This window comes from Haliotis rubra, unplaced genomic scaffold (assembly GCF_003918875.1).
Source record: "Haliotis rubra isolate DU_JTF1 unplaced genomic scaffold, ASM391887v1 Scf31, whole genome shotgun sequence".
NCBI lineage: Eukaryota > Metazoa > Mollusca > Gastropoda > Lepetellida > Haliotidae > Haliotis > Haliotis rubra.
Window position 1 is genome coordinate 3,088,161 of NW_025766980.1, and position 14,336 is coordinate 3,102,496.

General features: G+C 38.7%; 1 protein-coding gene across 1 annotated transcript; it reads left to right on the plus strand.

Annotated features, from left to right (window-relative positions):
* The first annotated feature begins 250 nt into the window (after window positions 1-250).
* On the plus strand, window positions 251-13,038 carry LOC124283112 (macrophage mannose receptor 1-like). The gene is made up of 5 exons (XM_046719139.1): window positions 251-350; window positions 561-711; window positions 1,578-1,816; window positions 11,346-11,426; window positions 12,411-13,038. Exons 1-5 carry the CDS (start codon window positions 293-295, stop codon window positions 12,590-12,592), a joined length of 711 nt encoding a protein of 236 aa, XP_046575095.1. The 5' UTR covers window positions 251-292; the 3' UTR covers window positions 12,593-13,038.
* Window positions 13,039-14,336: the final 1,298 nt, after the last annotated feature.

The following is a 14,336-nucleotide window of genomic DNA, read 5'->3' on the forward strand; positions in this document are numbered from 1 at the left end:
TTTGTTTGACCAACGGTGGGTATAAAATTTAAGACTTTCTGATTGTTCAGTTGCCATAGCGACAATGACTCTGAGGAAACCGCTCCATAGATTATTGTTGGCTTTAACCTATTGCACATTGAATAAAATATCTGAAAACTAAATCAATGATTTCTCGATAATGTAGCATATCTAAATAGTAAACAGTCCCGGCGTTATTGATTCCACTAGGGCATTTATGCGCACACAGACTTCTGGTAGTTGCCTCTGCCTCATTTAGTCGTGAGGACTACAAGGTGCTTGTTGGTCCACAATGCTAGTGTGGTTCCTTGTGGTTTGTGTTCTCAACTGTGGAACGACAGTCCATGGAGGTAAAGCATGGATTTATTTGCCTCTAAATACCTGTTAACCAAACATTGGTGAAAACAATGTTTGGAGAATTTGTGTTTTCCGCATTGAAACGTATGAACAATATTTATGTTTTTCGTTTGATAATATTTTGTTTTTATTTTCACGTAATTAAAACAGATACTATTTTGAAGTTATATCTTATTGCAAAACCACTTGTTTTCTCTTTCCAGCTCCGGATGACTACGTTTATGTCTATGGATTTGCTACCTGGCAGCAAGCGAGTGATTCATGCGCTCATTTTGGGATGAACTTGCTCTCCATTGCAAACGAAACAATATTTTCAGAGGCCAAAACATACCTTGCTGGAACTCATGGGCCGGGGTAAGTATTTACTAGACTGAAAAGTTGTTGTTATTGGCTTTAACTATCATTATTAACATTTTTTTAGATGTTTGTCAAGTGACGTAAATAGTGTAATGAAGCACTACGTATAGAAACTTAGTGCAACTTCGAATGTCAAATTATGGTTTCAGTTTTTATCTGGACTAAATTCAGTTTGGATGAGAAATAGTTTTCTGATTTGTCACTTACTCATCTATGTCACACAACTAAATTACTTCTGTCACTCGCTCACCCATGTCACAGAATATGAGTTATATCTGCCACTCACTCACCCATGTCACACAATATGAGTTATATCTGCCACTCACTCACCCATGTCACAGAATATGAGTTATATCTGCCACTCACTCACCCATGTCACACAATATGAGTTATATCTGCCACTCACTCATCTATGTCACACAATATGAGTTATATCTGCCACTCACTCACCCATGTCACACAATATGAGTTATATCTGCCACTCACTCATCTATGTCATACAACAGGAAGTACATCTGGCACTCATTCAAACATGTCACACAATATGAGTTATATTTGCCACTCACTTCTACATGTCACAGGGACGGTGGGGTAGCCTTTTGGTAAATCGTTCGCTCGTCACACCTAAGATCCGGGTTCGATTCCCCACATGGGTCAATGTGTGAAGCGTATTTCTGGTGTCTCCCGCTGTGATACTGCTGGATAATTGTTAAAAGAAGCGTAAACCTTAACTCACTCACTCACCCATGTCACGTGATATGATTTACGTATGCCAATCCCTCACCCAAGTAATCTTATCTGTTTAATGACAAATATATTTTACGTCCATTCCTACTGAGATCGCCATAACGTTATACTTTCAGAGGTGTAGCCAGAGGCCTGTGGATAGGTCTTCGCTTTGTGGGGAGCGGCACACCAGATTTGAGTAAGTTCGAATGGGAGGATGGCTCTTCTCCAGCCTGGTCAAGCTGGGCAGACGGCTCCCCGCCCAGCACTATAGACCCAAGAATGTCGTGTGGGGCTATACTAACCACTACATCGGCCAAGGACTACAAGTGGGATCTGGACAGCTGCAGCAAGAGGAGAGCGTTTATTTGCCAAGGTTATTATATTTTACATGTTTTAAGACAAAAACATTTCCACATGAAGCCGTATTGTTTTCTTACAAAAATGCTCCGCCTTGTTTCCTATCATGATTTCAAGGCCCTATTAGTGATCCCTACCAATATATTCCGGGAATATTGGCAAAACTGCTCAAGGAAAAAATCACTCATTACTCAGAACCTATATGTTCAAGAATGTATTTGAGCAGTTAGACTTAATCTTCAGCAACTCATGCTTGTCATAAAATGCGACTAAGGGGATTGGATGGTCAGACTCGCTGACCTGGTTAATGCTTGTTATCGTATCTCAGTTGTGCAGATCGATGCTTTGTGATGTCCATCACTAAAATGTTGAAACCTGGTTATTGACAGACCGCCGTCACACTGCTGGAATATTGCTGGGTGGGGCGTTAAACAAGAAACAATCAATCTGAATCTATTTTCATTTCATCAATGATTGACGTATTTGTGGAAAAGGGAAAATGTATGTGTTGTATTGTATCTGACCTAAATATGTGATATTACCATATACAAAAGCACGTAAAATGATTGGTCAGATATTTGTATTTGACAGTAAGAATATGAGACAGGAAAACTTGTATAACGAAATATAGAAGTTCACGTTCAAAGTCTATCCGTAAAGGCGTGACACTTTAATGGATGGCAACGTCTATACTATTCAAATACATTTCTATATCGACCTTTTACCGTTTGTAAACAAGAGCTTGATCTTGTTCTTGTTATATACCGTTGTCAAGCAAGAGCCTGTTCTTGTTATACCGTTGTCAAACAAGAGCCTGTTCTTGATATACCGTTGTCCAGCAAGAACCGATTCGAATCGTTAGTACAGACATCATTCCCCACTTAATGACATGTCTAACATCCACGACATTTGACTTTTTGATTGGCCAACATTCCAGGCAAATCAGGACTCTATGATGATTACGTCCAAAGCTCTATCGTAACGAAAAATTCTCAGTTTAGTCTGAGACACTGTATCAGAAGTGTGTGGTAAGACAGGAGTGTTAATATGTCTTTTGTGAAACGAAATCTGGCATCAGAGATTTCTGGTTGGTAACAATTTCTATTCTGAAGCATAATTATGTTATTTAAGCTATTGTGGGGAAATTGTTTTCGACAAAAACTTCCAATTAATTGGGATTCACCGATAGCTTACACATATTCGAGTGAATAAGTTTTAAAGTCCCCTTTGCAAAGTACCTATATTAGTTATTAAACCAAAGACTTCCACATAGCGATTGAATATTTCACAACTTCGCTTCCCAGTCGCCCCATTACACTCCGGTAATGTCCATAGTAGCTATGGAAAGCAATGAATGATTAAAAGAGAAATTTTGTACCACCATGCATAGTAAACGTTCTTTTCTCAAGGTCGCCGACAACAACGTATGCATTATTAACGTCATCGACGTTAACGGACAATACACATTATTCAGTGTTGTGTATTGTGTACTTACAAAGAGAGGGGAAAGTGTTTCATTCACATTTTCACTGAATGCACCTGAAATAGAAAACAAAAACATCACCATGGAATGTACAGCAAACGGACACCTAATGATTCATTACAGCCAAACAATTTTCGATTAATCTTAAGTAGACTTCGACCAGCATAATGATTGAAGCGATTGATTTATCCGCACCCAGTGACGTGCTGATTCCCAAGTTGTACCGCGAAGGTTGACCCAAACATTGGCCCATAGGAACTAAATTGTAAAATCAGTAAACACCCACACACACCTAAGCAGGCATTTGCCAACTTCCAAGTTACGGACGCTGCATTAGTTGCACAGTACACAAGAGCTGCCCCAGACAATGGTAATGGTAATTAAAACTTGTTAACTATTACGCTGAAAATTCTTCAAAATAGGTAGTTTCTTTTATAGTGCTTGTTGTTTAATGCCGCACTTAACAAAAATCCGTCTGGACCAGACAATCCTGTGATCAACAGCATTAGCATCGATCTACGCAACTGGGACACGATGACATGTGGTCAACCAACTCAGAGAATCTGACCACCCAATCCCGTTAGTCGCCTCTTACGACAAGCATGGGTTGCTAAAGACCAATTCTAACCTGGATATTGACGGGTGGGATAGCGTTATATAACCTCTTTTGACCATTAAACCCATCCTTGCGATAGCCTTTATATAGCCTCTTTTGAGCATTAAACCCATCCTTGCGATAGCGCTTATATAGCCTCTTTTGAGCATTAAACCCATCCTTGCGATAGCGCTTATATAGCCTCGTTTGACCATTAAACCCCATCCTTGCGATATCGTTTATATAACCTCTTTTGGTCAATAATCCCATCCTTGCGATAGCGTTTATATAGCCTCTTTTGACCATTAAACCCATCCTTGCGATAACGTTTATATAACCTCTTTTGGTCATTAAACCCATACTTGCGATGGCGGTAATATAACCTCTTTTGGTCATTAAACCAATCCTTGCGATAGCGTTTATGTAACCTCTTTTGGTCATTAATCCTATCCTTGCGATAGCGTTTATATAACCTCTTTTGAGCATTAAACCCATCCTTGCGACAGCGCTTATATAGCCTCTTTTGACCATTAAACCCAACCTTGCGATAGTGCTTATATAACCTCTTTTGGTCATTAAACCCATCCTTGCGATAGCGTTTATATAGCCTTTTTGACCATTAAACCCAACCTTGCGATAGCCTCTTTTGGTCATTAAACCAATCCTTGCGATAGCGTTTATATAACCTCATTAAATCCTTGCGATAGCGTTTATATAACCTCTTTTGATCATTAAACCCATCCTTTCGATAGCGTTTATATAACCTCTTTTGATCATTAAACCCATCCTTGCATCCACTACAGACCAGCAACCCTTCTCTCACACAGTAATCTGTTGCACTGCGAGATACCTGGAACACTGGCTTTAAACCCAACACATAATTCAATTTCACCATCTCAAAAGGAGGGTTACAGTTGACCCCGCTGTTAAACAAGAAAATACACGTAACAAATGTTACAGCTTGGTTTACACTTTTCAGTAAAGTACAGATTTTAGTACTTTTGTTCGGTAGGGTCAAATCCGGGATTCGAACCAAGACCCTCAGAGTCAGGCACATAATCGCCAAAACACAGAGTCAGACGCCTTACCCGCTCAGCCATCTCGGTTTCCACTTAAGTATGACGGTGTGGGTTCGATCCCGGACGGGACTCAAACCAACAAAAGTACTAGAATCTGTACTTTACTAAGAAGGTGTAACCCCAAATATAGCATTAAATGAAACCCCGAGAACAAGAAGGGCTGGTTTCTACGGTAGTCTAAGTTAACGCTCATCACGTACCGCACGTGCATTTGTTTCACTGTTCCAACTACTGCGCGTACCCCCTTGTAATACAAACCAAGAATATCGCTTTGAAACTATGATCGTTTGTTAAACAACTTTTATCCTAAGGTGAATATAATTCTGAGATTTTAATGTACAATTGGCAAGGTAAGAGTATGAGGATTCGCAATCTTAATTTCACTATATTTGATTTACTTTTTTGTTTAAAGTGAACTTCATCGGTACATTTTCACTTCAAACAGACTACAGTTTCAAAGGTCGCGAAAGGTCGTGACCTGTAATTGGATGTTTTTGTGGAATAAACTTGAAATATCGAAAATTTACCGGAAATTATAAATACATAATCGAATAAACGAGAAAAAACTAGATATTTCGGATGAATATGATCACATCATTGAAATAACTAGAGAGTATGGTTATTATGAATGCCACCAAAGCGGCATTAGACTCTCGTACTTTGATTTACGTAAATGGCTCAAATCAATTTTGTAATGAATGCTTAAAACATTCGTTTTCTGCTGTCTCCCTCCGTGATATTGCTAGAATTGGAACGTATGGCGGTACAGTGCACAGAGCACTTGACAGAAAATCACAGAAGCATGGAAACGCCCTCAAAGTCATATTGTACGACTCTTGACATCTGAGCAACATTTAATATATAAAAAATTGAATCCCCGAGTTCTAAAACGACGATGCCAGTGTCGTAAGTTTGCTGGTATACAAAAATAATAATTCTTTGTAGTCCAGGTTGGCGACAAAATGGATGAAAGTGTCCTTGACATTACACTTCCTTCTATGTACATGCACCAATGACACATGATATGAAACATTTAGATGCAGGAAAAGTCCAAGAATGCACGTGTCCATATATTTACCGTCTGAGGTACTCAGCAGTTGAGAACAATGGGAAGTTAAACACTCAAAGAAAACTAACTTGAAATCTACAAACTAAAAAGAGCACATAAACATTCACAACATCGATATCTCTCCATTACAAATATTTATTCAAATATGTAGCAATAGTGTTCTTTCCAAAATGGCACAGTTACCATGGAAACACTCCCAAAAGACATCCTGACTAACACTTTGTCTGGCAACATTGGTTGGAAAGAACTAGAGATTGAAAGCTTTCAAACAATACCAAATGCATCTTTCAACTTTCTTGTTTTGACACCAGAAACCACTGCTCTACGACGATTGTTCTGTCCAAATAATGCAAATATTCAGAATAGAACTTCACGGAAAATAACATTTTTGCAAGCAAGTGATTACAGTTTGCATTCACAGGATTGGGACTATTCCGGACAGAGTTTACAATATAGTCTTTGCACGGCATTTAGAAGTGATACACATATAGGCGAGAATTTTGTGAATGTCAACTTCTTTATTTTGAGGAATCATGACGTTTCGGAGTATATTCTGACTCCTTCATCAGGTGAATCTTATGCATGAAAGGTCGTGTTTCCACAAAATACAGAAGTTGACATCCACAAATTCCCTGCCTTTTGATTTTACAATGCTGAGTAAATTCCTTCCGACCTCCTGTCAAGTTTCTTCTGACGTACAGTGTTGACAGTGCACTCAGTAACTGGCAAAGGTGAAGCTTTTTGTGGATATTAATGGTGACTAAACTATAAAAAGTCACAGCTATAACAAAAATCCAATAGTAGATAACAAACCAATAGCTTGGGTAAATATAATCGATTAAAGGGTTTTCTTTTTCGTGTAGTGCACAATGGGAAAATAATGATCAACTAAATAATGTTATATCGATCTAGTTTTGATGACAAACCCAATGGGTTGTCTTAGCATCGTAGAAAGGAACGTGAAGTGACTTGTATGCGCGAAGACATGAACGACATGTACTCGAATTACTCCTTCTATAGAAGATGTAGAATTCTGTAGCATGGCGATGTAACGCTGTAACATAATGCAAATTTACAACTGACACAAATAATATTGATACATAATTCTCAATGTACTCTTGTTTATATAGGCTGTGGAGATGCAGGGCTACGTTGTCATACTGTCCCTTACTTGTTCAATATTACGTTTATTATATAATCAGTTCCAGAAAATGGTAAATATGCTACGGAATGAGTACGTAGTTTATTCACAACATGGCATAACTAAGAGCGGCACAACCATTTCCATATTCATGATATTTTACTGTCTCTTTTTACACTGTCTCTTTGTACAATTTGAAACGCATTTGGGTTTTGCTAACACGATGTTTTACGTTATGTTATTCTAAAGGAAAGTAAACATTCCCTTGTTTGTTCTGAAGTGAGAATATTTGACACAAGCCTCAGATGAAAAAAATGAATTTTTGTAGGTGAGGATTTCTTTGATCGTTTGTTAGCATATGCTGACGATGTTTGTTTGATTCAACATGCAGTGCTTCTTACAGAAGAAAAGCTGTTCTGAGTTTTTTTATAACATGGGCGTAAAATGTGAAAGTGAATGTTGATAAAACCGACACTTTACTTTTAAAAATTGGTGGTATTGTTAAAGAATTAGAAGGACGGTAGTATAGTTATTTTCCTACCCACTTCCAAAGATATCCATATAACTGTCACCTTGTGTTGTTGCCTTCTTTCAGAATGTGTTGGTCCACGAGAAATATCTCACAGTGACCACGGCATGTTTTGCTGTGAAGAAACTACAATATAAATAAAGAGTTGTTTCTGTGTCAGTTTCATTACATATATCTTATCGAAAGAAACGTATGAAACGTCGAATAAAGGTGATATCAATGCCAACTAATGTTCTAAACAATGCTACATGTGGCCAGACATTTTGTGTCCATCGAAGCACGATCCCACCTCTATGGAGACGTCAACCTACACAACATAATGGGACCTTGTGAGATTGCCTCGGACCGGCCGTCCACGCGTGACGTCACGTCACAACCATATTCGGCTGATCCATCGAAGGAATCGATTCCAGAGTGTCAGTTTCACTGCTCCGACCATTCCTGGCTTACGTCCAATCAGTTCTGTACGGAACTGACTGGAAGCAAAACATCCAGCCCCGACGGTCTGCAATATGTCCAAGTTTGCTCCAACGTCACCGACAGGCGCGTCTTGCCTGGTGCAGACAACATCTACAGTATAGGAGAGAAGATTGGAATAATCTATTGTTCACTGACGAGTTGAGATTTCATCTGGACAGCTCAGATGGCAGGGCAAGGGTATGTACACAGGGCGAGGTAAAAGATACGCTGACGCGTGCGTTGTTCAACGTCGACAGTTTGGTGGCGAAAGACGTTATGGTATGGGGAGTTCATCACATCTCATGGTCGGACACAGCTTGTCATTGTCAGTGGTAATCTGACAGGTCTGCGATACAGGGGTGAGATCATTGGGCCTCATGTGCAGCCGTTCATTCAAGGACAGAGACGTAACTTCACGCTTCAGCAAGGTAATGCCCGTCCACGTGCCGTTCGTGTTGTGAAAGATTTCTTGAGACAGCAGAACATTCCGGTACTCCCCTGGAACAGCTGTTTCTCCGCAAGTGTCCACTATCAGGCACGCTTGCTGTGAAATGGATCGACGGTTACATCAAGCCCAAAATCAGCCTTTGAGGTGGGATGAATTAGGCCAAGCGTTGGTTCAGACATGGAACAACATTCTCCAAGTTTTCTTCTCTTAGTGTCGTCTATGCGTCGTAGTTGTCAAGCCGGCATCAACGCCAATGGTGAACACACACGATACTGAATTTGTGAACTGACTTTTGACACCACGCCTCTTCAAGGGCGTTTCACGATGCCTCGTGTCAAATCATACAGATTTCAGTATTATCATGTTAACAGTTAAACAGTGATTAAGGAAAACATCACGGATAATGTTATTATCCTTTTGCATTAGATAATTGCATAACATCAAGTATCAACATGAATAAACTTTTATGTAGTATTTATGAGAATGTAAAAGTGTGAGAACGTAACATTAATAATATTTCAAAAAACTTTTATCAGCCAGTTAGGAGTTAGACTAGGTACATTTTAAGTCCATTTCTATTTACCTTTTATCAGTAATGAATTAGCTATTCAAATTAATGAGAACTGCAATCCTGGTATCCAGCTTCACCCGGATATAACCCAGCTATTCTTACGGTTGTTTGCAGATGATATTATTCTGTTTTCATCCACAGTCAAAGGTTTAGCGAGACAAATCAATGAACGTGAAACTTACTGTGATGATTGGAAATTAACGGTTAACAGACATATAAGAAAAGTTCTTTTACTTAAGAATGAAGGGCGGTTATCACAAATGGGCTTCACAAATTGTACCCATGGGCGCCGTTCCTCAAAGCTTCGTAGCGCTACGACAGTCGTAAGTCTATGTTAAAGTATCGGGTTATACTGTCCGCCCCAGATCGCTAAGAAAAGTTCCTTTCCTTTAAAGGAAAATGTTAGAAACTACAGGATTTTATAAATATCTAGGTGCTAACTTCAGTAGAGATCTGTTATGGAAGACACGTTCAAATCAGACAGCAATTCAAGCAAAAATGGCTTTTGTAAGTATTTTCAAACAATTGAGTTTGTCGGGAACTATTTCATACCAATCATTTTTCAAACTATTTGATGTTAAAATACTCCCTATTTTATCATATGGTTCAAGCAAAAAAGGCTTTTGTAAGTATTTTCAAACAATTGAGTTTGTCGGGAACTATTTCATACCAATCATTTTTCAAAATATTTGATGTTAAAATACTCCCTATTTTATCATATGGTTCAGAGGTGTGGGGTTTACAAAAGTTTGATGTTTGAAATTCATTTATATGCCTGTAAAACATTCTTAGGTGTGAAAATAAGTACATCTAGCCTGATGGGTATTGGCGAGTATGGTCGGTTTCCACTTTATCTACACTCAGATATTTGGGTAATCAAATGCTGGTTATGACTCCTTGATATGTCCTCATACTGACTCCCTAAAAATGTTATAATATGATGTTTTTTTATGATAAAATGGTAAGAGAAACTGGGTTACTGGCCATGTAGTTAGAGAGTTACTTTTCAGTAGTGGTTATGGACAAGTTTGGCAAAATCAGAATGTGTATTCAAAATCAAGTTTTGTATTGTCATTAAAACAAAAGCTAAAATATATTTATATACAGATATGGACTGCTTCAATGGCCTTATCAAATATGTGTTTTTATTACAAACTATTCAAATCACAAATAATTCAGGAAGATTACCTTTATAATATTACTGTTAAAGACTTCCGAACAGCTCTTTCACGTTTTAGATGTTCCTCTCATGATATTTTATTGAAACGGGACGTTATATAAACATTAGTCGGGACCCAAAGACTTTGCAATGTTTGTAACTTAAGTTCAGTTGAAGATGAATATCATTTTCTGCTTGTATGTCCTGTTTACCTACAACTTAGAGAAAGATATCTGCAACCCTATTACTTTACAAGGCCAAATTTAACTAAATTTTATTTATTGTTATCAAACACAAATAGGAAAATTCTGCAAGATTAAGCTATGTTCATTTATCATGCCTCCACGTACAGATTTAACATACATGCAAAATGAGAGTCTGCAATTTAGCTGGGTGAGCTTTTACAATTCTATCTATATATTTCTATACTATGTCTGATTGTATATTTTATTTTGTAATGTACTAAAGGCCTGTGGCCTTATTAAGTACTGATATAAAGATCAAACATCAAATAATGCACAGTTAGAGTATTACATAACTACTGGAATAAAGTAACATTTGTTGGACGTCAAACAATAACAGTTTACTTGTGCATTTGGTCATGTTTGGATTTCATCGGAAGATGAAACTGCACTGGAACTTGTGCAAAGAGTAAAAGCTTCCAGTAGGATTGGTATGGAACAGTATCTGAACACATTAGTCATGCATGAAGACATAAATCGCCGCAAGTCAGACTATGACACGTCGTCTGTTAAAAGTAGAATTGCCAAAAACAATACAAATAAGTAGACGGTATGATATGTTTAAAGGTGTGAAGTACCCTGTTATTTGAGGTGCAGGTACTAGAAGACAAATTCACACTTTGATATTATTTAGTATGTCGTGTGTTCAGAAACCCCCTCCCCCTCAAACAACAAAAACGTAACGTAAACGTTACTACATTGAGTGAGTGAGTGAGTGTTTCTGTTTCTCGACACAGCTAAGTTGACATATGATGTTTTTCTTTCTTCAGGTAAAGTCATCAAACCCGACACCCCAAGCACGACTATGCTCCTCAACATTGAGCCATTTTATAAGAATGCAGAGAAGGGACGTAAGTATAGAAGTTTAGCCTGAACATAGGCGTGCTTGTAGATTGTAACGATGCAACTTCTGGGTATTCTTTTAATGTGTCATCTATGATCTTTAGTGATATATTCATATTTTTGCAGGCTGGTAGGGTAGCCTAGTGGTAAATGTATTCGCTGGTCACGGGATTGACCTTTATCACTGCTAAAGGTGACAATACCCCATTCTTACAAATGACACTACGGCACTTTCGAACTGAGATGACGTTGACAGATGACATGTGTTGAACGCATGTTACATGGACATTGATATATTGTATCGCTGCAAAGTTTGTTTGCCTATATTTCACATATGCCCTGACCATGGTGAACAGACACGTGTGTTCGCTGTTATACTTCATGCAGATATTATAAGTTATATGCTTCTCTCAAGGGTAATACGGTCTGATGTACGCCGGTAGGCGAGGGATGACACTGCTACAAACAGGCGTACATCAGACCGTATTACCCGAGGGAGAAGCATACAACGTACATGTATTTATCTTTCCGACATGTTAAATGTACAAAACATCATTTTATTTTATGTTAAAGATCGCGACCGACTGACTATATGACATGTAAACAAAATGGCGTCTGCCTCTCGACTGGATTATTACTATCAGTAAAACATATTCTGACAAGCATTAAACTGCTATAAAAATGGTAAATTATGTTTAAGCTGAGTGTGCAAACCACTCACTGTATAAAATAGCTTAAATAAAGCAGTGAAAGTCGGTAAAATAAATCTGTAAAAAGTGAACACAAAAACTGCTGATCGAACGGTTTTCGAACTCCGGGCACGGCATGGGTCATACGAGTGTTAGCGCTTCAGCTTCTCGGCGGAGAGCTTGGCGGTTACCGTGGCAGCGGGTAATATTTTTTCCAGTTGTCACCCTCCTTATTAAAGCGTCATTGACCAATGGAATTAATGTATTTTACATGAAGGTTTGATAAGTGTTTATCTGTTGCAGCTCACGGGGAGACTCTGTTTTCACGAGGCACTCTTTCAGCCTGGCCCTACATGAGTGATCATCTGGAGTTTGTGGAGGACTGTCTTGTGACATGCGCAGAGGAGGCGCAGTGCATATCCGCTGTTTTCACCAACTCCAAAACACCTCACTGCATCCGCCAGCAAGCAGCTCCTATAGCGTAACAATAGCACCACAACATGCTGACAACTTTTAGACATGTCCTCAAATACTGTTGAAACTTATCCAGATATGAAGTGATACGCCTACAGTAAAAAAAGCAGAGATTTGAATTTAACGCTGTTCTTCAACAATGGGAATTCCTGTGATATCACAGCGTGTCACCTCAATGTTGGAGGAAGTCCAGAAGCGATGAAGACCCTGGAGAGTACATTCAGAGTAACCCATGATTACAACCCTGGAAATATAATGATGGCGAATCGAGATTCGGGATATCCAAGGGTCGGAACACTGAAGGACGAATTACGGCGCCTTGGACGACTGGGCAATCCCGAACCCCTTTGCAAGATCACGCGTCAAACGCACATATGTAGAATGGTTCCATTCTCATAAAATGGAATCATCAACAACTTCGCTGGACATGGGTAATCTATGTTAGTTCATCAACAGTAACTATAGTTTGGCATGAAACGCATGTGGACCCGTTTTTTTGTAAATATCTCTTCATCCAATGACCCAATCGATCTCAAACTGTGCAAGTGGATGTTTTGTCAGACAACCTAATCACATTGTAAATCACCGATATTTTGTATTAAAGAATCTGTCTATGTAACTGTCAACAAAATAAACAGCAGAACGCAGACTGCTTGCAGAGGGAGGGAGTCAATGACCTGTAACAGCGGCAGTGTTGGGTCATAAAGGTCAACGTTCGTCAATGTAGGTCAGCTATGCACGTGACAGGTATAAATAGGTGTTCATTTCTAGCAAATAGCCGGCGAATGACATCTCTGATGACCCTGATGTCCAAACGGTCTATCACTGTGCAGTGCACAGGTAACTATCATGAACTGCACGTGCATTTACCTTTATGACCCAACACTGCCGCTGTTTATTTTGTTGACAGTTACATTGATAGATTCTTTAATACAAATGCATAATATCGGTGATTTACAATGTGATTAGGTTGTCTGACAAAACATCCACTTGCACAGTTTGAGATCGATTGGGTCATTGGATGAAGAGATATTTACAAAAAGCCGGGTCCACATGCATTTCATGCCAAACTATATGTAACGTTGAAACCGAACAGGTATTTTACTGGCGCTTCATTTGATACAGGGATCTCATCTGTACAAACAAAATTTGTTTGTCCAGTACACAACTGCATGCCGACAATGTTCTGTCTCTTTGCACTTTAGTGTCAAAATTGAGGTAATAAATGAGGTAATGGTTTATCATTTTGTTTATGTAGTGAGTGCATTAAATTATATATATAAGTAAATATCATTTCCATCAGAACATGCAAGAACAATTACCGTGAATGTGTAAAAGTAGGCGGTATACGTTTACATCTGTTTCCAAGCTTTTCAATATATTTTGGTCTTACTGAAAAAGTTTTAAATGTTTTATAAATGTCGATTACTGTAAATAAAAAGCTGTAGACTTCGAGGGAGTAAATGGGTCAAAACAATATTACTGAACATATCTGTGTTGACCTACACCGGAACCAGGCCAGCCGTACGTTATAAGATTTACAAACGATCTACAAACAGTATCACACATAGAAATGATGAAACATGCATTTACAGCGTTTTAATAATCATTTACAGTGGTAGATTGTCCGGATAACCAACTTTGTCTATAAACAATTACATACCCACAATCACATGTACGAGGTTTTCGCGAATGGGCCAGATTGTGAGTCCTTACCAACTTACTGTGCTATGTGTGATTTGTGGTGGCTTCGAT